The sequence below is a fragment of the Ornithorhynchus anatinus genome, chromosome 7 (assembly GCF_004115215.2).
Source record: "Ornithorhynchus anatinus isolate Pmale09 chromosome 7, mOrnAna1.pri.v4, whole genome shotgun sequence".
Classification (NCBI taxonomy): Eukaryota; Metazoa; Chordata; class Mammalia; order Monotremata; family Ornithorhynchidae; genus Ornithorhynchus; species Ornithorhynchus anatinus.
Genome location: NC_041734.1, coordinates 23,910,832 through 23,935,964, shown reverse-complemented (window position 1 = coordinate 23,935,964; position 25,133 = coordinate 23,910,832). Strand labels below are relative to the sequence as shown.

The 25,133-nt window shown below is 46.5% G+C and overlaps 1 protein-coding gene across 1 annotated transcript in view; it reads left to right on the top strand.

The window, feature by feature from the left end:
- The first annotated feature begins 257 nt into the window (after window positions 1–257).
- Window positions 258–25,133, top strand: part of ROCK1 (Rho associated coiled-coil containing protein kinase 1) — a 163,566-nt gene continuing 138,690 nt past the window's right edge. Inside the window, exon 1 of the mRNA XM_029068629.2 lies at window positions 258–412. Coding sequence (XP_028924462.1) covers window positions 320–412 — 93 coding nt within the window. The 5' untranslated portion in view covers window positions 258–319. The remainder of the gene's footprint in view (window positions 413–25,133) is intronic.

Below are 25,133 nucleotides of genomic sequence, written 5' to 3'. Positions count from 1 at the left end.
TGCCCGAGGCGGGGAGCCGCGGCCCGGCCCCGACCCTTCGCCGACGGCATCTTCCCCGCGCCCGGCCCGGCCCGGCCCGGCCCGGCCCGGCCCAGCTTGCTGCGGGGCTGAGCCAGAAGGGAGGAGGAGGAAGAAGAGGGAGGGAGGGGGAATGTGCCTCGGGGCGGGCCTGAGGGAGCCGCTCCGGGGCCCCGGGGCCCGGGCCCCGCAGTGAGGCGAGGGCGACGAGGGAGCCGAGGGCCGGGCCGAGGCGGGGCCGCCCCCGGCGGGGGGAGTCGCTCGGGCTTTCGGCGGCCGCGGGCGGGCCCGAGCCAGCACCATGTCGACCGGGGACAGTTTTGAGACGCGCTTCGAGAAGATCGACAACCTGCTGCGGGACCCCAAATCCCAAGTGAATTCGGACTGTTTGCTGGTGAGTAGAGGGCCGCTCTCCCCCGCTCGGCCCTCCGAGCGGCTTTCCCGGCGGGGACCTCCGCGGCCGTGGGGCCGGAGTGGCGGGGACGGTCCTGCCTCGAGGCCTCCCTTCCTCTCTCTCTCCCTCCCTTCTCCAGCTGCACCTTCAACCCAACCGATCGGCCGAGGTCCGTGGGAAGGGCTCCTGCCGGGGCGGGGGGGACGAGGGAGGGTTGTTACTCCAGCCGCAGACCGGCGCAGCATTGCACCGAGGCCCTCCTTTTAGGAAGTCGTCTTCCGGATGGGGCTAAACGGTTCCGTGGGAGGCTTCTACTTTTCTGTCGCAATGAGGCGATCGAAGACTTGGCCGGATTTCGTCCCTGGAGCCTTGTGAAACAACAGTGCCTTTTGGCCGAGACGTCTTAGGTGATCCCCGCGACTCGAGAACTATTTGCTGGACTGGAGAGTATAAGAACCCAGACTTTTTATGGGTCATCACTCACCACGACCCTCGCTTCATTAGCCTCGTTGTGAGCCCTAATGATGTTTGTCTGTAGCTCTTGTAATCTTTTTATGGCGAGGCCTTGTGCTCGTTTGGGCCCTTTTCATTGTTCCCACAACATTTTATGTGAAGGAAACAATTCCAGGTTTTGCAATAGTCGTTTCGCCTTGTGCCACGCAAAATTTAGTCTAAGCAGTTGGATTTGGGGGGAAGCATGTTATCGTCCTGAAGTTGCATGAAAAACCTTGGTTGCATTCACTGGTGACTGAACCTGCCAACGTTTTAAGAACCTCTTAGAGAGGTCTACTCAAAACATCAGTTTCTGATGGTGCTAGCAGCTGATCAGGGAAATAAGCATGCCCCCACAGCATTTTCCCCATCAAGTCTCAGAGACTCTCTGTACCGATCGGATTTCACTCCTCTCTATCTAGGGAATTAGTGTTCAACTGACCCTTGCATTCTTGTCTATTACCACTTAAGGCCAGATAGTATTTGGGGCGGTGAACAGCATAGTGGTCCCTCGGCCTTTCGGTATATTTTGTTTGAAATAGAATTGATCTTCTCCGCTTTAAAAAGGAACCTAAATTTACGGAAAAGATCACAGGAGCGGTAAATTTACCAGGTTCATTTACAAAGGGTATTGCTGCGGTTACAAAGGGTATTGGTGCGGTTTCTGGAGGTAGGAACTTTTGACTCAGACCTAACAAGGGTCGTAATGGTTTTCCGCAGCCGGAAAGCAGTTTTGTGACTTTACAGATGGCCCTAGCTCAATTCTTAGCAGGTAATACATATGTTATCTATATATATGTGTGTATACATAATGTGTAGGTATATATGTGTGTGTGACGCCCACAGCTGATAGTGCTTTTCTTGTGAGAGCATGTGGGAAGGGATAAGGAAAATATTTACCCTTGGCTAGAAATTTGAGTGGTTATATTTAAAAAAAAAATTGGCCCCTTCAATATTTAATGGTAATCACTGCTCTCAACTTGATAGTTAACCTGTTAGGATCACTTCAGTCACCGATAGCCTAACCATCTTCACAAAAATTTCAGACTGACCGTTATTCTCTGGTGACTTCGGTGTTATCTGGAAGTTTCTCATTCTCTCCCTTAGTGTGACTCTACGCTTGTAACTTCCTTTACACATTTCACATAGGAAATATCACCCTGCAGTATTTTTTTTGACTATGTAGAAGGGAGCATGCTGTCTGTTAGATGCTAGATTGGAATTGTACCTATACCCTCCTTTTACGTGAGTGACTCCCAAATCTGTTTTTCTACCCCTGCATCGTTTTTCCTAGTCCAGCATCACCTGAGGCAAGTGTGACGAAAATCAAATGTTGGATTTTTGTTGGGCCATCCCACATCTACATAGTTGTTCCTACTTCCAGAAGTAGCCTGCAGGGTGACGATGAAAGGTACCCCCTGAATCTGGTGCTTTCTGGGCATTTTTCAGGACCACCACAGCTATTTGGAAACGCCCGTGGGCCCTGTTTCTCAGCACAGATAGGCTGGGGAAGGGGATGGAGCGTCCCTCAGTCTAGTCGACCTAATGAGCTTTAAGGAACTTTCTTACCTGGGTTGTTTCGGGGCCTCTTCTGGATTCTGATCAAGGCCTGGGCTTTCTGGTTGTCCATAAGCCCTCCAAATCTCTGGGGGATTCTTGAACCAGGAGTATTATAATCTAGCCAAGCATCCCCTCGGGACTGCCTCTCCCCCTCAATAGCTTGGGCTCTCTGTACTTGACTTGAGATACCTCCAAACCATCTCTGGTATCTGGTATTTATCGAGCACCTACTATGCACAGAGCAGTGTACCAAATGCTTGGGGGAGTACCAATGAGTTGGCAGATCCCATCCCTCTCTGAAGGAGTTTATAGTCGAATGGGTGAGGAAGCTATTGAAGTAATATACTGAGAGGAGGCAGAAGGAAAAGGGGTTGGTATAAAAATTAGTGTCGAAATTATAGGGAATGTAAGCTATGTCCATACATGCTTTGGGAGGTTGTGAGTACACAAGTGCGTAAGTGCTGCAGAAGTACCAGAGTGGTTGTTTCGGAGGTATGGCATCTGGGGGTAGTAGGAATTCTTTGGGGAAGGCCTTTTGGATTAATGTTGGTATTTGTTAAGCGCTTACTATGTGCAGAGCACTGTTCTAAGCGCTGGGGTAGATACAGGGTAATCAGGTTGTCCCACGTGAGGCTCACAGTCTTCATCCCCATTTTACAGATGAGGTAACTGAGGCCCAGAGAAGTCAAGTGACTTGCCCACAGTCACACAGCTGACAGGGGGCAGAGCCAGGATTTGAACCCATGACCTCTGGCTCCCAAGCCCGGGCTCTTTCCACTGAGCCACGCGGTGATTTCAGAAGGGATCTGAAGGGAGGGAGGGAGGGAGGGAGGGAGACCTCTGTTGGGTGTATTCAGGGCAATATTTCTGTGTTGGTAGTTTGCAGTTACGGCAGCGAGTCTTTCGGGTCTGCAAATTTGTCTTTCTTACAGATCTGGGAAGTGCCATTTCTTTCTCTCTATGGACTGGGAAAGAAGGATGAGAAGCCGACGGGGAGGGGTCGGGGGAACGAGAAATACTGTCTACTAATTCCTTAGGGACTTCTGGAAACTCCAAGCTCTTCCATGCAGAAAGTTTTGGAATTATCTCTTTTCCGTCCATCATACAAAATGGCTACATCTTTTTTTTTCTTCACAACAATTTCAAATCTATTTTTACTTAGGCCCTTGAGGGTAAAATCCTTTCTGACTAGCTTATCTCAAGTACTGGGCCAATATAGCCTTTCTAATTTCTTTTTTGTCTTTTTTTCTATTGCCTTTAATTGACAACTACCTATATCTTTCTCTTGTTTCCTGCATTAAACTCAAATTATTCACCAGCCTTTCTCCTCCATTGTCCACTCTCATCTCTCCTTACTCTCCTAACTGCTTATTTCTTGACTCTAGTCAAGCATACTTCTCACAAACCACTCTTTTTTTCTGTTATCTAATGCCCGTAACAACTTCCCAAAAACCGTAATGTCTGTAGTGCCGATTCAACTGAGTAGAAAAAACGAGAGTCCGCTTGTCCTTTCTAGAACCAAGTATGTACAATCATTTCTGCCGTAATTTGATAGATGTGTTCTTGAAGAATCTCTTATGAGTTAATGCATTAGGGGGAAGATGGCTCTAAGATTCCACCATGACTGATTTTTTTTTTTTAACAAATTCGTGCATTATTTTTAGGTTCACTGTTAGGTGAGTGTTTCATACCTTTTCCACTCATTTTTATTTTACTCTGTTAAATACTGTAAACTTCCCCAGGCACAAAGAAATGGATCCTACTGTAAAGTACAGTAAGACTGAGGCAGAGGCTGGAACTATAGCAGTATCTCACCTTGATTGATGTCATGTCCATGCGCACAACTGTTTCTTCCTAAACCCATCTCACCTAGTATCAACTTGTGGATTGTGTTGTGCCCAGAACAGAGACTCATGTTTCAGGAAGGAACATTCTCTAATACTTCATCATGTTAGGTCCAAATGGCATAGTGAAAGCATGTGTTAAAGCAGGGATTATTGCAGATCAAACAACCCTGAACCAAATCATTTTTTAAAAAAAGCTCATTGATGATACTTATCTGGACATCTGGCAGTGGATGTTCTTCGAGGTACCCTGTGAATGTATAATACGGGCTTAATTTGTATGCTTTTTTATGGTTTATTTGTTGAACGCTTACTGTGTCAAACATTCTTCTAAGTGCTGGAGTAGATACAGAGTGATCAGGTTCAACCCAATCCCTGTCCCACGTTGGGTTCACAGTCAAAGTAGGGAGAACAGGTATTAACTCTCCATTTTTCAGCTGGGGATACTGAGACACAGATAAGTTAAGTGGATTGCCCAAGGTCACACAGTGAGCCAGTGGAGGCGCTGGAATTGGAACCTGGGTTTTCTGACTTGCAGGCCTGTGCTCTTTCCACTAGGTCACATATTCAGTGGTTTTAATAAAGTAAATTGGAATTCATTGTTAAATAAATTACCAGAGTATGTAGACTGCCTCTCCTCTGTTCTAACCAACGGTAACTTTCAGAAAGTATAACAAAGTATCACCATAGTACTAAATCCTGTAAATTAATTGGAAGCAATGTGTTTCATGTGGGTTTAGGTTACTTAAGAAAGTGATGAAAATCTGTTGTGATTCCATTTCCTACGGTGAATTGACTTGGCTGAGATGATGGTCACTAAAATCAGTACCTGTAAGTTTCCTGAGAATTGCTTTGGAAAATGAAAGCACTATATAAATTGAAGGCTCAACATTCAACATCGATGAAGTGCCTTGAAAGCACTAAAACAGGATGAAAAAATTGACATCTTTGTTTTAGATGGGGTTCGTGATTATCTTCATAAATAGCTTTTCTCAGTTTTTAAATGGTATTTAAGTGCTTACTACACACCAGGCACTGTAGGCGCTGGTAGATACAAGCAAGCTAATGAAGTCGGACACAGTCCACATTCCACATGGGTCTTAAAATCCCCATTTTACAGATGAGGTTACTGAGGCACAGAGAAGTTAAATGACTTGCCCAAGGTCACTTGACCCCGCCAGTATCTTCCTCTATGTATCCTTTAGGTATGCAGTAAATACTGGATGATGATTTCGGTAATTGATTTACCAGGATTTTAATTTACAATGCAGATTTGGGCCGGTGTGGGGGGAGTTGATATTTATGCTGAGGCTGATCAGCACCAATTTTGTTCCGTATTCTGTCAGACATTATAGTCGACTATTATGGATTTTTCGATGTGTCTTTGCTGTTGGTTTGGATTTATTCATTCATTCATTCAATAGTATTTATTGAGCGCTTACTATGTGCAGAGCACTGTACTAAGCGCTTGGGATGAACAAGTCGGCAACAGATAGAGACAGTCCCTGCCGTTTGACGGGCTTACAGTCTAATCGGGGGAGACGGACAGACAAGAACAATGGCACTAAACAGCGTCAAGAGGAAGAACATCTCGTAAAAACAATGGCAACTAAATAGAATCAAGGCGATGTACAATTCATTAACAAAATAAATAGGGTAACGAAAATATATACAGTTGAGCGGACAAGTACAGTGCTGTGGGGATGGGAAGGGAGAGGTGGAGGAGCAGAGGGAAAAGGGGAAAATGAGGCTTTAGCTGCGGAGACGTAAAGGGGGGATGGCAGAGGGAGTAGAGGGGGAAGGGGAGCTCAGTCTGGGAACGCCTCTTGGAGGAGGTGATTTTTAAGTAAGGTTTTGAAGAGGGAAAGAGAATCAGTTTGGCGGAGGTGAGGGAGGGCGTTCCGGGACCGCGGGAGGACGTGACCCAGGGGTCGACGGCGGGATAGGCGAGACCGAGGGACGGTGAGGAGGTGGGCGGCGGAGGAGCGGAGCGTGCGGGGTGGGCGGTAGAAAGAGAGAAGGGAGGAGAGGTAGGAAGGGGCAAGGTGATGGAGAGCCTTGAAGCCTAGAGTGAGGAGTTTTTGTTTGGAGCAGAGGTCGATAGGCAACCACTGGAGTTGTTTAAGAAGGGGAGTGACATGCCCAGATCGTTTCTGCGGGAAGATGAGCCGGGCAGCGGAGTGAAGGATAGACCGGAGCGGGGCGAGAGAGGAGGAAGGGAGGTCAGAGAGAAGGCTGACACAGTAGTCTAGCCGGGATATAACGAGAGCCCGTAATAGTAAGGTAGCCGTTTGGGTGGAGAGGAAAGGGCGGATCTTGGCGATATCGTAGAGGTGAAACCGGCAGGTCTTGGTAACGGATAGGATGTGTGGGGTGAACGAGAGGGACGAGTCAAGGATGACACCGAGATTGCGGGCCTGCGGGACGGGAAGGATGGTCGTGCCATCCACGGTGATAGAGAAGTCTGGGAGCGGACCGGGTTTGGGAGGGAAGATGAGGAGCTCAGTCTTGCTCATGTTGAGTTTTAGGTGGCGGGCCGACATCCAGGTGGAGACGTCCCGGAGGCAGGAGGAGATGCGAGCCTGAAGGGAGGGGGAGAGGACAGGGGCAGAGATGTAGATCTGCGTGTCATCTGCGTAGAGATGGTAGTCAAAGCCGTGAGAGCGGATGAGTTCACCGAGGGAGTGAGTGTAAATGGAGAACAGAAGAGGGCCAAGAACTGACCCTTGAGGAACTCCAACAGTTAAAGGATGGGAGGGGGAGGAGGCTCCAGCGTAGGAGACCGAGAATGATCGGCCAGAGAGGTAAGAGGAGAACCAGGAGAGGACAGAGTCCGTGAAGCCAAGGTGAGATAAGGTGTGGAGGAGGAGGGGATGGTCGACAGTGTCAAAGGCAGCAGAGAGGTCAAGGAGGATCAGAATGGAGTAGGAGCCATTGGATTTGGCAAGAAGGAGGTCATGGGTGACCTTAGAGAGAGCAGTCTCGGTAGAGTGGGGGGGACGGAAGCCAGATTGGAGGGGGTCTAGGAGAGAATGGGAGTTAAGGAATTCTAGGCATCGATTGTAGACGACTCGTTCTAGGATTTTGGAAAGGAAGGGTAGTAGGGAGATAGGACGATAACTGGAGGGGGAAGTGGGGTCAAGAGCGGGTTTTTTTAGGATGGGGGAGACGTGGGCATGTTTGAAGGCAGAGGGGAAGGAGCCCTTGGAGATTGAGTGGTTAAAAATAGAAGTTAAGGAAGGGAGGAGGGCAGGGGCGATGGTTTTAAGAAAGTGAGAGGGAATGGGGTCCGAGGCGCAGGTGGAGGGGGTGGCACTTGCGAGGAGGGGGGAGATCTCCTCTGAGGATACTGCAGGGAAGGATGGGAAAGTAGGGGAGGGGGTTGTTGGAGGGGAGGGGTGAGGCGGAGGGGTGACTTTGGGGAGCTCAGACCTGATCGTGTTGATTTTCGTGAGGAAATAGGTGGCCAGATCATTGGGGGTGAGAGTTCTAGGATTTTGGAAAGGAAGGGTAGTAGGGAGATAGGACGATAACTGGAGGGGGAAGTGGGGTCAAGAGTGGGTTTTTTTAGGATGGGGGAGACGTGGGCATGTTTGAAGGCAGAGGGGAAGGAGCCCTTGGAGATTGAGTGGTTAAAAATAGAAGTTAAGGAAGGGAGGAGGGCAGGGGCGATGGTTTTAAGAAGGTGAGAGGGAATGGGGTCCGAGGTGCAGGTGGAGGGGGTGGCACTTGCGAGGAGGGAGGAGATCTCCTCTGAGGATACTGCAGGGAAGGATGGGAAAGTAGGGGAGGGGGTTGTTGGGGGGGAGGGGAGAGGCAGAGGGGTGACTTTGGGGAGCTCAGACCTGATCGTGTTGATTTTCGTGAGGAAATAGGTGGCCAGATCATTGGGGGTGAGAGATGGGGGAGGGGGAGGAACAGGGGGCCTAAGGAGAGAGTTAAAGGTCCGGAACAATCAGCGGGGGTGACGGGCATGGGTGTCAATGAGGGAGGAGAAGAAGCTTTGCCTGGCGGAGGAGAGGGCAGAGTTAAGGCAGGAAAGGATAAATTTGAAGTGTGTGAGGTCGGCTTTGTGCTTGGACTTTGGCCAGCAGCGCTCAGCAGCTCGAGCATAGGAGCATAGGAGACGGACGGAGGAGGTGATCCAGGGCTGTGGGTTAGTGGAGCGAGAGCGGCGGAGGGAAAGGGGGGCGAGAGAGTCGAGATGAGTAGAGAGGGTGGAGTTGAGAGCGGAGACCCGATCGTCGAGAGTGGGAAGAGAGGACAGGGCGGCAAGGTGAGGAGAGATGCTATTGGAAAGACGGATGGGATCGAGAGAGCGGAGGTCTCTGTGGGGCAGTAGCGAAGATTTGCAGGGGGAGGGAGTGTGAGAGATGAGGCAGGTGAGAAGGTTATGGTCAGAGAGAGGGATTTCAGAGTCGGTGAGGGAGGAGATAGTGCAGCGGTAGGAGATGACGAGATCGAGGGTGTGACCGAGTCGGTGAGTGGGCGCGGTATGGTGGAGGAGGAGGTCAGCAGAGTCGAGGAGGGATAGCAGGCGGGCGGCAGAGGAGTCGTCGGGTACATCCGTATGGATGTTGAAGTCTCCAAGGATCAGAGTGGGCAGAGAGAAGGAGAGAAGGAAGGTGAGAAAGGGGTCAAGGTGGTTGAAGAAGTCGGAGGTGGGACCGGGAGGGCGGTAGATGACGGCGACAAGTAACTGGAGTGGGTGGTAGAGGCGAATGATATGGGCTTCGAAGGAGGGGAAGGAGAGGGAGGGGGGAGGAGGGATAGTGCGGAAGCGGCATCGGGGCGAGAGGAGGAAGCCGACGCCTCCTCCCTTACCGGTGAATCTGGGGGAGTGGGAGAAGGAGAGGCCTCCGCCGGAGAGAGCGGCGGCGGAGACCCTGTCTTCGGGAGAGAGCCACGTTTCCGAAAGGGCGAGGAGGAGGAGAGAGCGGGAGAGGAAAAGGTCATGGATGAAAGGTAGCTTGCCTGTAATAGAGCGGGGGTTCCAGAGGCCACACTTGAAAGTAGCTGTGGGTGCAAGGGGAGGAGGGGGGGAAGGGCGGGGGGAGGGGAGGGTTTGGATGGGAAGGAGGTGGCGGGGCCCTGGACGAGGAGAGGGGGATGAGGGGCGGCGGTGGGACAAGAGGACTGGGATGGGGCATGGGTGGGGAAGAGAGAAGGGGGGAGGGGGTGAAGAGGGGGTTTGGTGGGGGGAAGAGTAGGGGGAGGGGGAAGAGGGGTAGCGCTGGTAAAGTGGGGTTCTAGGGCGGGAGAGGGGAGGGGTGGAGGAGACAGAGGAGAGAGCGGGAAAGAGCTGAGCGAGAGAGGGGAAGGGGAAGGGGAGGATAGGAAGGGGCGGGAGGGGGGAGGAGGGGAGGAGGGACATGGAGAGGCCAGAGAGGTGGGTGGCAGCACTGACAACAATAAACAGTAATAAACGAAATCGGTAATATAGCAACATGATACAATATGATACAATACAGTAGTGGATTTAGCAGCTTGCAAGGGGAACCGTAATATGTGCCTGCACCCAACTGCACCTGCATACCCAGTCATTATCCACAAAGGTCTACTTACCGGACCTGCATTTATCGCAGTTAAATTCTCCACAGCAGTGTGAGGGTGTCCTCAATTGAGCTTCTTAATTTTTAAAGTTCCTTCTTGGGAGATATAGATCAGCACTAAGTGCCTTTTTGTTCATTTTAATCACAGCTCTTGGCTTTGATTTGGCAAGTAATTGCTATCTGCACTTTATCTGCAGAGGGAAAATGAAGCTACCGGAACCACAACTTTGCTAGTGAGGTAAATTGTGGGAATGCCGATCTTGTGTTACCAGCATCTTATATGCTAAAATGTACCCCAGGATAGTGTTAAGTAAATTATTTGTTAAGCGCTTTCTATGTGTCACGCACCGTTCTAGGGCCTGGGGTAGTTACAAACTTATCAGGTTGGACGCAGTCCCCCTCCCACGTGGAACTCATAGTTTTACAGTGGACTACTAACTGACATTTTCTACTCTGCGGCCTTTAGAGTCTTGTCACGATACTTGAACGTTATTTGGGGCAGAAGCTCCTTCCCCGCTTCTGGCTCTTGGTGGTAATATGAAAGGTTACTTCAGGGTATTTTTTGACATCAGAGCTATTTATTTATTTATCTTTTCCTGTTCTCTGCCTTTGACCCTCTCTCATGCTTCTGGCTGCCTGAAAGTATCCCTTTCTTCTTTTGGCCAGTTTTGAAGATAACATGAGTATATGGTCAGCCAATAGGTCCAACTGTTAAGAAATCTTAAAGGGGCAATTATTTTTCATAATTATCCACTTGGTTCTCCACTACTAAGGTCTTGATTTTTAAAAAGGTATTATTCAGCATCTTGTACAAAAAGCTTTCTAAATTCCTCACTTCAGATCTAAAATTCTGAAAGGTAGAGCCTTGCTCAGGCTTAACACTTTTTGACCACTTTTCTCCAAGCGGTGCTTTAGGACTCTGGTCTCATCGTGGCTCACCAGACCTGAAAGGTATCCTGGCAATTTTAGCTCTATGTCAAATAATACGTATATATCAACTCTAGTGACATGCTGAGAAATAGACATGGTCCGTGGCCCTCAAGGGGCTCCCAAACTGAGAATAAAGAGAGGAAAGGGACCTGGTAGCAGGCATATGTTAAAAAAAAAAACAAAAACAAAACTATAAATATATGACAACCCACCCCCCCAGAAAATCAACATAAAATAAAAGCCATAGTGTGCTGTGGCTAGGACTCAGTTTTGGGCTTCTCGCAGCTTAGAGTCTAACAGTCTAACACAGCTTCCTAGTGTTCAACTTTCCATGGAGGTGGCCAGCTGCCATTGTTTTAGTCCTTCCCACTGCGATGTAGCAAAACAGGCTTTGGTAGGACTGGTTCAGGAATGGCCCTGCTACCTGGTGGATTGGGAGGCTGAGTTGCATGGATGGCTACGAAACAATAGCGGAGACGCATCTGCTTTTGTGGGGTTTAGGGAGAAAAAGAATAATTTTGAAATGCCTATGCTGGTTTTCATTTAGAGAAGCAGCATGGCTCAAGAGAAGCAGTGTGGCTCAGTGGAAAGAGCCTGGGCTTGGGAGTCAGAGGTCATTGGTTCTAATGCCGGCTCTGCCGCTTGTCAGTTGTGTGACTGTAGGCAAGGCACTCAACTTCTCTGTGCCTCAGTTACCTCATCTGTAAAATGGGGATTAAGACTGTGAGCCTCACGTGGGACAAGCTGATTACCCTCTTTATATCCCAGTGCTTAGAACAGTGCTCTGCACATAGTAAGCGCTTAACAAATACCAACATGATTATTATTTTCCTAAGCAGGGCTATTAAATAATGGTATTTATGGAACACACAATAGAATACGAGAGTAGGCTCCATCTCTGCCCTTAAGGAGCTTACATTCTGGTGGCTATATTGAGAATGTGGCAAAATGTACAAAGCCTCAGATTGTGCTATCTCCCAAGCACATAGTTCAGTGCTCTGCCCACAGTAAGTTCTTCCTCCCTTTTCTCCCTCCTACTTAAGCCCCATGTGGGGCAGAGACTGTGCTCGACCTCACTAACTTGTATGTACCCCAGTGCGCAGAACGGCAGGTGACCCACTGTAAGTGCTTAACAAATGCCCTGATAATATTAATAACAGTAATATGAATGTCAGAGGGGGATAGTCCTGGCTACCACCATTCCTCCTTGCCGCTTCCCTCCCTGCTGCTGTCCACACAGCTCTGGTTCCTTTGAGAGTTTTTAGGGAAGTAGCTGAGTCAGGTTTTTCACCCCAGAGGGCTAGTGGGATAAGTAGTAAAGTAGAATTAGAGAAAAATTCCCATTTCCGTCAAAAACTTTTTGTAATGTTTAGCTCCCTTCCGAAAGCCTCCACTATCCCCACTTGGTCCTCTCAATACCCTCATAAATTTGCCAACTAATCTGTTGACAAAGTCCAAACCATCACAGATGCCCCCACAACTCCCCAACTTCTTCACGTTTCCACTCTTAACTCTCTCCCTAGAGGAGATCTAGGGGCTTTCAGATTTTACTTCTCTGAAGTCTTCTTGCCCTTTGTTTTCAGACATGCCCATGTGTCCCCTATCCTAAAAAAACACCCAACCCAACCCTTTGAATCACACTGCACTTTTCAGCTATATCACCCCAACTCCTTCCTTCCATTCCTCTCCCAACTCCTCAGATGGGTTGTTTATGCCTGATGCTTCAGCTTCTCCTCCAGCTCCCTCTTGGCCCCTGAAAAATCTAGCTACTACCGTTTTCACTTCACTGAGACTATTCTCTCTAAGGTCACCAGCGGCCTCTTCCTTGTCAGATCTAGCAAACGCTACTCTGTCCTAATCCTCAACTGCCTCCGACACTGTGGATCACTCCCATCTCCTGGAAACACCATTCAGCCTTCTCTCCTGGTCTCCTCTTACTTCTCTGGCCAATTCTTTTGCTCTTACACAGGTTCTGCCTCCCACCCCTCAACTGTGGGTGTTCCTCAAAGCTTTGTTCTGGATGCTCTTCTTTTCTCTCCTTAGCACTTAATACCTTGGGGAGAGCTTATCTGCTCCCATGGTTTCAACTATGCAGATTGATCTCAGATTTACCTCACTAACTTGGACTTTTCGACTTTTCTGCAGTCCCGCATTTCTATATGAATGTCTCCCTAGTACCTCAAGTTTAATATGTTGAAAATTGAACTTCCCATCTTTCCCCCCCATTTTCTCCTCCACCCTGCTTTTCCATCACAGTCGTCAACACCACCAACCTCCCAATTTCTAGTCCTGCAGCCGTGGATTCCTCCCTCTCATTCAGTCCTCATATTCGGTTAATTGCCACATCCTATCCATGTTTTCTCCACCCTGTTTCCAGGATCCATCCCTTCCTCTCCTTCTTTAATGGCCACCTGTTGGTCTCGTCATCTCTCAGATCCCAATTTGATGTGTCGGATCCCAGTTTGACATTCCATCAGCCTCTTTACTGATCAACCTGACTTCAGTCTTTCCCCTCTCCAGTTCATAATTCTCTCTGCTGCCTGGATCATTTTGCTAAAACATCATTGTGTACATGACTCCTCACAGTAAAACTGTCAATGATTTCCCATTCCTTCTCCACATCGACAGAAACTCCTAACCCCAGACCTTCAATCAGTTCTCTCCTTCCTACTCAGATCTTCTAGTCTTTCAGTGTAGCCCACCTTGCCCCTCTCAAGCCAGCCTACTCATTATGCCTGTCTTCTCATCACTCCTGCTGCCTACCCCTTGCCCCTACACCCCCCAATTCCTCTGCCTGGACTCCCTCCCCTTCCTGTCTTTTATATGTTGTTTTTGTGTTTTTGTTTTATCCGCATTTGTCCATCGCCAACCCTCTTGCTTATTTCTTAGATTGTGAACCCCTCAGGACCAGGAGACGTTACCAGTTTTCATCTGCATATGCTTTTCCCAGTGTCTTGCATACAGTAGATACTTAATAAATACTGTTTACTACTAGGGGGGCAGCCCAGGAATTTATATTGAAAAAAACACATCAGAACTCTGTTCTAAGCCAACTTGGAGGTATAAATGAAGAGCGTTTGTATTTGTTGTCTGTTCCTTTTCCCCTTTCCTTTGGAAATTTTGAATGTATTCATTGTGCAAACTGATGAAACATTCATCCAATGTAAAAACAAAAACCCAAAACATTATTCTAAGAAGGATTTACCATGATGGTTCTCTGCCAGCATTTTTTATATAAAGTAAAAGCATATGGTAATTCACTTAAAACATTTCGGGCCTTAACCATTTTAATGTCTGGCTTCTGAAAATGACAATATTAAAAATAGAGCTTATATTTAAACTCTGCAAAATAGAGACTGGTGCTTCTCCCATATTGGTTATAGGAAAAAGAATGTGGGATTTCTTTGAGGGTGGGGGGACAGGGAGGTTAGTGGCTAGCTATTCCTGAAAAGTTTCATCAAAAAGAGTTTAGGCTAGCTAAAGAAAGAACTTCAGTCATGTTTATTGAGTGCTTACTGTGTGCAGAGCACTGTACCAAGAACTTGAGAGATATGGAAACAAATTAGATGAAAAGTATGGAATCTCTCTGAAATTTTTATAGGCAGACAACTCATCTGAGATTATTTCAGATTATTTTCCCAACCTTCAAAGCCTTATTAAAAGTACATCTCGTCCAAGAGGCCTTCCCGGACTTAGCCTTTATAACCTTTTCTCCCACTCTGTGTCACTCTTGCACTTGAATGTGCACCCTTTATTCACCCCATCCTGAGCCCCACAGCACTTATGTACAAAGCTGTAATTTATTTATTTTGTCTGTCTCCCCCTCTAAATCATAAACTTATTGTGGTGGATAGGAAACGTGTCTACCAACTCAGTTATATTATACTCTCCCAAGCACTTAATACAGTGCTCTGCATAAAGTAGGTGTTCAGTAAATATGATTGAGTATTCAGGGACATTTCATCCAGGAGGGACGAGAAGGGACTAAGTGACTCTCGCATGCCTCTTCCAGCTGTATTTCTACAGCAGCATTATTATCATCAGCAACATTCATTGAATGCCCACAGTATTGAGAGCATTGTTCTAAGCATTCTGCTCTGCCCTTATTTGTTCCTTCTGGTTCTCCTCTTACCCCTCTAGCCACTCCTTCTCAGGCTCCTTCTCTGACTCCTCCTCTGCCTCCCATTCTCCAACTGTGGGTCTTCCTCAAGACCCCGTTCTGGATGATCACTGCACACGAGGAACTTAAAATTCTTTCCTCATTGAGGGTGGCAAATGGAAATGTCTGTTCCCTGTTAACAGTAGACATTACATCTAGTTAGGGCCCAAGAGAACCTTTTCAGGAATGAATCTGGTTTTGGGAGAATGTAAAAAAAATAAATGGCATTCCTTATTTAGGTATTAAATAAGTATGGATACTTTTGATCTCATGCCAGTCCATTGCCTCTTACTGTTTGCCATTTCTGAATTTAATCCAATTGTCATAATAAGTTTCATAACATTCACTGTACATCTAGATAAATAGTATGTGTAATGGTGCTGCTAGATGCTTTGTAGAGCGTATTGAAAGTGCGTAGAAAAGCATAGTCGATCAGCAGTATATGAGTGTCTAATGAGAGTCCGGTAGAATTAGTCATGATCCTTGTCCTCAAGGAGTTTACAATCTAGGGAGGGAGACAGTAAAGTAAATTACAGATAGGAGGAAGTAATGGAGTATTTAAACTGTGTCCATAAATGCAATGGGAGTTGGGTGTGCTTAAAGGTCTAGGTGCCATCAAAGTGCTGATGTGGCAATTGGGCGATATATCAGGTAGGGAGATTCCATGTTAATTGATCAACGCCTCCCGGAGGAGATGGGAATTCAGAAGACTAGACTGTAAGGGTGTTGTGGGCAGCAACTGCCAACCAACTACCAACTCTGTTATATTGTACTCTTCCAGGTGCTTAGTACAGTGTTCTGCTCACAGTAAACGCTCAGTCAGTATGACTGATGGAGATGTGGTTTCAGAAGGGCTTCAAAGATGTGGGGAGTTGTCATTTGTCAAATATGAATGGGAAGGAAGTTCCAGCAGTGGGAGGTCGGGGTAAGAAAGAAGTCAGCGGTGGGTGAGATGAGGGGGAGGCATAGTAAGTAGGTTGGCTCGTCAGAAATTCATTCACGATTGACATTCATTCACTGAAATTCATTCAGTTATACTTATTGAGAGCTTACTGAGTGCAGAGCGCTCTACTAAGCGCTTGGGAAAATGCAGTATAACAATAAAGGGTGCAAGTCGTCGTGGATTTGGAGAAGAGTGAATAAGTAGGAGGAATAGTGCTGATTGAGTTCCCTAAAGCCAGAAAAAAGGAGTTTCTGCTTGATGCGAAGAGGAATGGGAAGTCATTTAAGTTTCTTTCGTGGAGTTGGGAGATGTGTGCAGAATGATGTGTAAGAAAAATGATCAGGAGAGCAGAGTGCAGTATGGGCTGGAGAGGGGAGAGACTGGAAGCGGGCAGATCAGTAAGGTGCTTGTGAGCAGGGAATGCGTCTACCGATTTTTGTAGTGTCCTGTCCCAAGTGCTTAGTACAGTGCTCTGCATAGAGTAGCAGAGTAAGCAGTCAGTGAAGAGGCCATTGTTCAGGTTGGGATGTGAAAAATACCTGGGCTAGCATGTTGGCATTTGGATAAAATAATCATAATAAGTATTTAAGAGCTTACTATATGCCAAGCACTGTAGGAAGTGCTGAGACAGGTCATCGGCTTCCTCATGGGGCTTGCCGTCTAAATAAGAGGGAGAACAGGTATTGAATCCCCATTTTGCAGATGAGGGAACTGAGGCCCAGAGAGGTCGTGACTTGTCCAAACTCACACAGCGGGTATGTGGCAGAGCTGGGATTAGAACCCAGGTCCCCTGCTTCCCAGACCCCTGCTCTTTCCAGTAGGCCTTGCTGCTTCTCAGAGGAACAGGTGGATCTTGGAAATCTGGTGGGGAAAAAAGCAACAGAGCTTGGGTTTCAACCCTGATTGTGAGAGTTGAATAGAGGGAGAGGATTCAAGGGTAATACCACGATAGTAAGTCTGAGGGAAGGGAGGGTTGGTGGTGATGTCAGTTGTGTTGGGAAAGTTAGGTGAAGGAGATGATTTGGGAGAGAAGATAAGTACTTCAGTTCCAGGCATATTGGATTTGAGGGGTCAGCAGGACATTGATGTAGTTCATGCTTAGCACAGTGCCGGGCACATAGTTAAGTGTGCTTAACAGTAACCATGAAAAAAATGTAGGGATGTCTCGGAGGTAGGAGGAAATGCGAGATTGCAGAGGTGAAAGGTTGGAGCTAGTAAGGTTGGTTTGGGGAATCTTCTACATAGAGGTGGTAGTTGATGCCTACCACAGCAGCGTGGCTCAATGGAAAGAACATGGTCTTTGGAGTCAGGGCTCATGAGTTCGAATCCCAGCTCTGCCACTTGTCGGCTGTGTGACTGTGGGCAAGTCACTTAACTTCTCTGTGCCTCAGTTCCCTCATCTGTAAAATGGGGATTAAGACTGTGAGCCCCATGTGGGACAACCTGATTCCCCTATGTCTACCCCAGCGCTTAGAACAGTGCTCGGCACATAGTAAGCGCTTAACAAATACCAACATTATTATTATTATTATTATTGAAGCAGCGGGAGTGGATGAGTGTGTATCTTTCTAAGACTGTGAACTCCTTGTGGGATAGGCACTGTGTCCAACCTGACTAACTTGTATCTCAGAGCTCAGAACAGTGCTTGGCACATAGTAAGCACTTAACAAATGCAATAATAATAATAATCCAGGAAGGCATCATGGAGGAGAGATGATTTCAAAAGGGCTTGAAAATGTGTTATGGATGCAATCTGACAAATTTAAAGTGGGGAGAGAGTGCCGGGCACGGGGAAAGAGCAATGGTCTGTCTGATTTGTAGGGAGAAGCAGCGTGGCTCAGTGGAAAGAGCACGGGCTTTGGAGTCAGGGCTCATGAGTTCGAATCCCAGCTCTGCCACTTGGCTGTGTGACTGTGGGCAAGTCACTTAACTTCTCTGTGCCTCAGTTCCCTCATCTGTAAAATGGGGATTAAGACTGTGAGCCCCACGTGGGACAACCTGATTCCCCTATGTCTACCCCAGCGCTTATAACAGTGCTTGGCACATAGTAAGCGCTTAACAAATACCAACCTTTTTTTCTTTTTTTTTTTTTAGGGAGAGGGAGTTTAAGTCAGGAGCTAGTGTTTGAGCAGGATGTCGGTGGTAGGAGAAATGAGAACGAGGCCAGAACAGTGAAGCCACGGAAGCCAGAACAGTGACTCGAGAAAGACCCAGAGATAGGGAGTGGAAGGTAGAGGAAGGGCTAGTGAAGGAGACTGAGAAGGAGTGGCCAGAGAGGTAAGAGAACAAGGAAGTCCATATAAGACAAGGTGATGTGGTAACATTTAAGTGCTTTACAGTGGGCAAGACTCTGGTGTTGGGAGGGGTTGAGCGGGGAACGGCCTTCCCCCCGCCCTCCGCCTGAGACACCCCGAGAGCTCACCTCCTTCAGGAGGCCTTCCCAGACTGAGCTCTCCCCTTCCCTCTGCCCCTCTTCCCCTCCCCATTCCCCCTACTCCCTCCCTATGCTATACCTCCTTCCCCTCTCCACAGCACTTGTGTATATTTGTATATATTTTTTAATACTCTGTTTTATTAATGATTTATATATATCTATGATTCTATTTATCTATTCTGATGGCATTGATGCCTGACTATTTGTTTTGCTGTCTATCTCCCCCTTTTAAACTATGAGCTCGTTGTTGGGCAGGGATTGTCACTATCTGTTGCTGAATTGTAGATTCCAAGTGCTTAGTATAGTGCTCTGCACACGGTCATTGCTCAATAAATATGAATGAGTGAATACTAAGTGCTGGAATAAATACACAGAAGTCTTTTAAGGCACTCTCCTTGGCCACAAGAGGTTCATCATGCAAATGGGGCTGACACAGACACATACAAGTAAGATTGGTCTGTGGACGATGGAGTCTCCTCTTGTAAATGGTGGGTACACCTCAGCCCAGTCACAAAGACATCAGAATAAGAACTTGTGTGTCATTCAGTTGTATTTATGGGGCGCTTACTGTGTGCAAAGCACTGTACTAAGCACTTGGGGGAGTACAATACAGCAACACATTCCCTGTCCACAACGAGCTCAGAGTCAGACAACAATACACATAAATATATAAATAAATTACAGATGTGCTGTGGGGCTGGTAGGGAGGATAAATAAAGGGAGCAAGTCAGGGCGATGCAGAAGGGAGAGGGAGAAGAGGAGAGGAGGGCTTAGTCAGGGAAGGCTTCTTGGAGGTGATGTGCCTTCAGTAAAGCTTTGAGGTGGGGGAGATAGGAGGGAGGGCATTCCAGGCCAGAGGCAGGATGTGGGCAAGAGATCGGCGGCGAGATGGACGAGATGGAGATACAGTGAGAAGGTTAGCATTAGAGGAATGAAGGTGTGGGCTGGGTTGAAGTAGGAGAGTAGGGAGGTGAGGCAGGAAGGGGCAAGGTGGTCTGTCCAATGCCACTTCTTCACTTTTGTCCCTTTGAGTCATGTAGGTGGGCAGGGGGACAGCAACCCATTTTGAGATGCCCACCAGAATTTAGGGAACAACGCCCATTTACGACCATAGTAACCCCAGTGAAATAACCAGAAGTTGGTGGATGGGTGGCGGCCTGGGGAGTCAATGGGGGCCTTCTACCCCCGTAATTAGCCAGTTTTTTTCAGGATTTCTGCTGAGCCTTTGCACCAGACTGCTGAGCCTGTCAGACCTTTCTACCACTGATAGCATAACCCCAGCAGGCACTGGGTAGTACACCTGATTGTTTCACTTCACCCCCTTGCCCCCGCCCTTCACCACCATGGTGGGGACCCTTGGCAGTGGTGGTGGGGAAATGATGAAAATATAATCCATTTAACAGTGCCATCCCCCCTTTACCTCTCCGCAGCTAAAGCCTCATTTTCCCCTTTTCCCTCTGCTCCTCCACCTCTCCCTTCCCATCCCCACAGCACTGTACTCGTCCGCTCAACTGTATATATTTTCGTTACCCTATTTATTTTGTTAATGAATTGTACATCGCCTTGATTCTATTTAGTTGCCATTGTTTTTACGAGATGTTCTACCCCTTGACGCTATTTATTGCCATTGTTCTTGTCTGTCCGTTTCCCCCGATTAGACTGTAAGCCCGTCAAACGGCAGGGACTGTCTCTATCTGTTGCCGACTTGTTCATCCCAAGCGCTTAGTACAGTGCTCTGCACATAGTAAGCGCTCAATAAATACTATTGAATGAATGAATAAACCCAAATTAAAGGAGCAGGTAGATTCAAGATACCTCACCATGCTAAGTAAGTAGTTCTTGTTGATTTTGAAGTAAGTACTGTGTGATGTGGAATATCTGCCTCTCTTCCACTCTCACTGAGTGGGAGATTTGATGAGTTTTGTAATAATCTGATGAATTCCTTGTCTAATCCACCCAGAAGGATAGTAGAAGTTTAGGAGTCATTCTGGGCCGTCAAGTTCATTTGATTGGATGTGGAGATTGTACAGGTCATCCAATGCTTGGAAAAACATTGCTTCAGTTTCATCAGTTTGGTAACTCTGCCTTAATTTTTGTTATCAAAATTTTACCTCATTCAAGCACGAATTTATTTAAATTTGAACTAATGAGAAATGAAATTTTTTTGGTGCAAGTTTTTACAATGCATTATGTGCATATTTTAGAAGGTTTTTTTACGTGTTGTTTTCTAGTGCCCTTACTGTCCTGACTTTCCAGGGAAAAAATTCAGTATTGCTGGTCTTTTTCCTTCTGTTCGGAGCAAGAAAGATCATCTCCTTGGTAGTGTCCTTTAACGTTCCCACACATTTTGGCTTCCATTTCTTAGCACCAGTGGGCTCCATCCTGCTCTGTTCTAGTGCAGGAGGGTGAGCACAAATGGTAGCTTTCCTGATGATCTTTGAACTGTTGGGATTGGGGTGATTGTTGGTCTCTGAACAGACCCTTCCGAATTGAAAGAAGCTTGACACTCTTGATTTAACTTCAGTGTTATGCTGCTTTTAGCATTTTTAGTGTCTGTCCGTAATATGTTTTTATTTCCTCTCACTTTATGTCCATCACCTATCCTCTCCCTTTCTTAGATTGTGAGCTGCTTGGGGCCAAGAATTATGTATAGTTCTCATCTGTTGATTCCCTTCGGCTAGATTTTACGATCCCTGAAGACAGGGATGTGTCTCCTTGCTTTCTTGTACTCTCCCAAGTACAATATTTAATACGGTGCTCTGCACACAATAAGTGGTCAGTAAATACTATTGACTGGCTTTCCCAGCAGTTAGTGTAGTGTGCTTTGCACACAGTAAAAGCCCTTAATAAATATTATTACTCCTATTTGCCTGAGTGGGATCAGCTACTACTTCCTAGGTTTATTTTGAATGACTCATGTACTTGTTAGGATATAACTTTTATCAAGGGAATGCAATCAGCTGTCCTGTAACATAGAAGTTATATTCTTGAAGAATCTCACTTTAAAGAAAAGTTGTGATGTACTGAAGCATTGACTGACACAGTACACATGGGAACAACTGTTTCTGCCAACACTGCATCGCATTCTGTCCAGACAAAACTCTATTGTTGGAAAAATATTCTCTAATTCCTTAATAGTGGGCTCTCCAAAATTCATAATGAAGGTAGTAGTGTATCCAAATTTCATAATGAAATGCATTATGGTAGAACTGACTGTGCATGTATTCTTAATCTACTTTGTTGGGTAAATTTAAGCAAAATGGCAGTGTCTGGGATTGGTAGTGATGAAACCTCATCAGGAATCGATTGGTAGAATCTTCCCTTGGCAAGGATTGGTTTTGATGAGCAGGACTATCCAGTCAGTCCCCTTAAATCAAGGAAAGATAGAATTTTATATTTTTTTTGACGATCCAGTGATTGATTTCCCTAAGGCCATAGCCCAACCTATTTCTTGGGAACTAGAGGGAAGTGGAAGTAGGATGGACTCCTTTCTCTGGGAAACAGGTTTCATGGCCCAGAAGGGCTCAGGTCTCAGTCCAGATGAGGTGAGAGTCCCAGCCTCATCTTTGAGAACTGGTGGAGAGGATGTTGGGTGGAGGAGAGGCAAGTTATATGTGATAGGTCAACCTGATGACTTACATGAAGGAAGGAGGGGAAGAAGGCAGAGGTGGAGGAAATCTATGTGTTCTGTTCCTGTAAGTTGTTCCACCTGGATTTGTTGTAAAGGAATTGTTGAAAAGTTATAAAAAAGATACTAAGATTCTGGGTTGCTGTTGCCCCTTTTGATCAATGAAAGTATTTATTAAATACCAACTGTGTGCAAAGCACCATACTTGGAGGGTACAAAAGAAGACACGGTCCCTTTCCACATGGATTTTCTAAGCTAGTAGGGGAGACAGGCCCAAAGTCATTATAGATAGGAAATATGAAAATGGAAAAATATATATGAAGTGCTTCATTGTAATGCAAAAGTATCGAGGAGGGAGTTGAGAGGTATGATGTAGCGAGGAGAAAAATTTATTGGGGAAGGGCTCTTGGACTTTGCCTAAAGCTGGGATTTCATAAGAGCTTTGGAAATGGAGAGAGCTTTAGTCTGGTAAATTCGAAGGGGGAGTGGCATTCCAGGTAGGAAGATTGATGGTAGAAGAGTCGAGAATAAGGCACAGTGAGAACTGAGCTTGAAGCAAAACTTTTGGAATATTGGTTCTAATCCCAGTTCTGCCTTTTTCTTGATGTGTAATGTTGGGCAACTTCTCTGTGTTTCCTCATCTAAAAAATGGAAATCAATTACCTCTTCTTCCCCCTAACCAGTCAGTGGTACTTATCAAGCGCTTACTGTGTGCAGAGTATGATACTCAGGTTTTGGGAGAGTACAGTACAATAGACTTGGTAGTTTTCATCCCCGTCCACAAGGAGCTTTCCATCTAGAGAGGAGCTTGCAGACTAAATAATGAGTCCCAGGTAGAACAGGGATGGTTGGATCTAGTAATTATTTATCGCAGCACTTATCCCAGTGCTTAACACATGTGTTGAACAAATGCCTCAATTATTGTTATTTGTGGTTCTGGTTCTGCTGTTGCCTGTACCAATATTTTGCTGTCATGTCTGCGTGATTGCCCTGGTCATTGAAGGTGGAGGTCTTAGCTACTTGGTAGATGGTGTAGGTTAGCCCAACCCACCTCTGCTTGAGAGCTGAGGTCTCTTAGGTGCCATGGTTGTTCTGTCTCCTTTTTTTGTTGTGGAATAGCGTTGTTGTCTCCTCTCCAAGCAGAATTTTGCGGTGGAGTGCCAGATTTCTGGGCAGTCTTGGATTTCCTTGGCATTTGCTGCTGGATTCAAGATTTGGCTTCCGGTGTCTGTAATTAGACTGATGGCTGACACAGTTTTTCAGACAACTGAGTTAATGGCAATTGGGTATGCAGTGGTACTCTGATTTTTTCTTGCAGTGGTTTGGATGAAGGCTTGAGATTAGCTGGACTCCTTTGTTTCTGGATCATTCCCACCCACTGTGCCAGCTACAGATGTCTGGTATTGTTGTGCTCCCTGATTTTTAAGTTCTAAGGCTGCACTTGAGTGAAGAGATTTTGGAAATGAGGAATGCTCTCTCGATACACTGATTTTGAAATGCATTAGGGTTCGCAGATAGTATCTTCACACCTCAAACCGATAATATCTTCACACCTCAAACCGTTATCCATCTCCCTTCCCATCAGCAACAGCTCTCTACATCACCCACTACTCCCCAGCTTGTATTCTTGGCTCTTCCCAAGAGTTCACCATTTAACCATACCTTATTCTTGCCTCCTGCTTCTGACCTCATAGTTTTTGTTTTCCCTCAGCCCTCCCTTCTCTGTCTCTTCAAAAAAATCCATCAGACCAGAGCTTTTCCCATCTTCGCAGGTCTCCTAAAGTCCCTCCTCCTCCAGAACACCTTTTCCAATTAATTCATAAAACAAATCATATCACTCCAGCACCTAAAGTAGTACTTGTAAGTTACTCTTACTCTCCCCATTCATGTACAAATGTGTGTTTTTATTCATATATATATTTATTCATTCACTTTATCTGTTCAGCTGTTTTCTGGTGATGATTCTTGTACTGTTTCCTACGTGATACTTGTTCTTTTCCTGCATTGCCTGTTGTTTTATAATATTTTTGTCTCAGATTCTAAGCTCTTGACAGGTGATGAGTGAATCAGTGGTATTGAGTACTCACTATGTACACAGCTCTGAACTATAGGCAGGGAGTAGTACAATAAAGTAGGCACATTCCCTGCCTTCCAGGAGCTTACAATCTAGTAGGGAGACAGACATTAAAATAAATTACAGGTAGACAGAGCTACAGATAGGGAGGGTAAAGATACGTATGTACATTCTGTGGGGATGGGAGGTTAAAGATTTGTACTTAAACTCTGTGGGGATGGGGATATGTGTGTCCCTAAGTGCTTAGGGAATAATATAGGCACCAAGTACCCAAGTGTTCAGATAATATGTGCCTTACCTCTGTTGTAGTATCCCACTATGGTTCCTTGCCCCCCAGTCTTGGATGTTAGGGCATGTATGAGATCCTTTCCTCCTCAGAGACTTCCTGATAACATTGCAAACTGGGGGAATCACACAAAGATGATACCTGCTCCGGGAGAATGGGTACTCCAGTCCTGGCGGCCGTAGAGTAGGTAGCCTCCCTCCACAATCGTTCGACTAAGTGGGAAAGGGCAGGGTCAGAGTGCTGTACTCTTCTTTTTTCCTACCACCCATTGTTGACAAGTTGCTGCTACTGCTGCTGATAATAATAATTGTATTTGAAAGCATGTACTATGTGCCAAAGCACTGTTCTGAGCACTGGGTTAGCTACAAGATCATCAAATTGAACACAGTTTCAGGGGCAGAGAAGACAGGCTTTTAATGTCCATTTTACAGATGAAGAAACTAAGGCATGGAGAAGTTACCTGACTTGCCCAAGATCACACAATAGGCAAGTGGCAGAGCCAGGATTAGAACCCAGGTCCACTGACTCCCAACCCTGTACTCATTCCACTTGCCATATCGCTTCTCTTACTAGAAGGGGGTTAGGGATTGAAGTTTCCTAGCTTGCTTTGTTCAGAAGATAGAGTTTGAAGTTAGAGTTAAGAAGATCCTTTCCAAAGCAGAAGGAGCCCAGGTGAGCCCCACTTTTTATAGGGGCCTGATCAACCCTTGGAATAGGGACATTCTGTCTCATGGGTTCCAGCCAGTAAAATGTGCCGAGTTCTTACTGCAGTCTCTTTGCACACAGTAAGCACTCAATAAATACTGTTGATTTTATTGG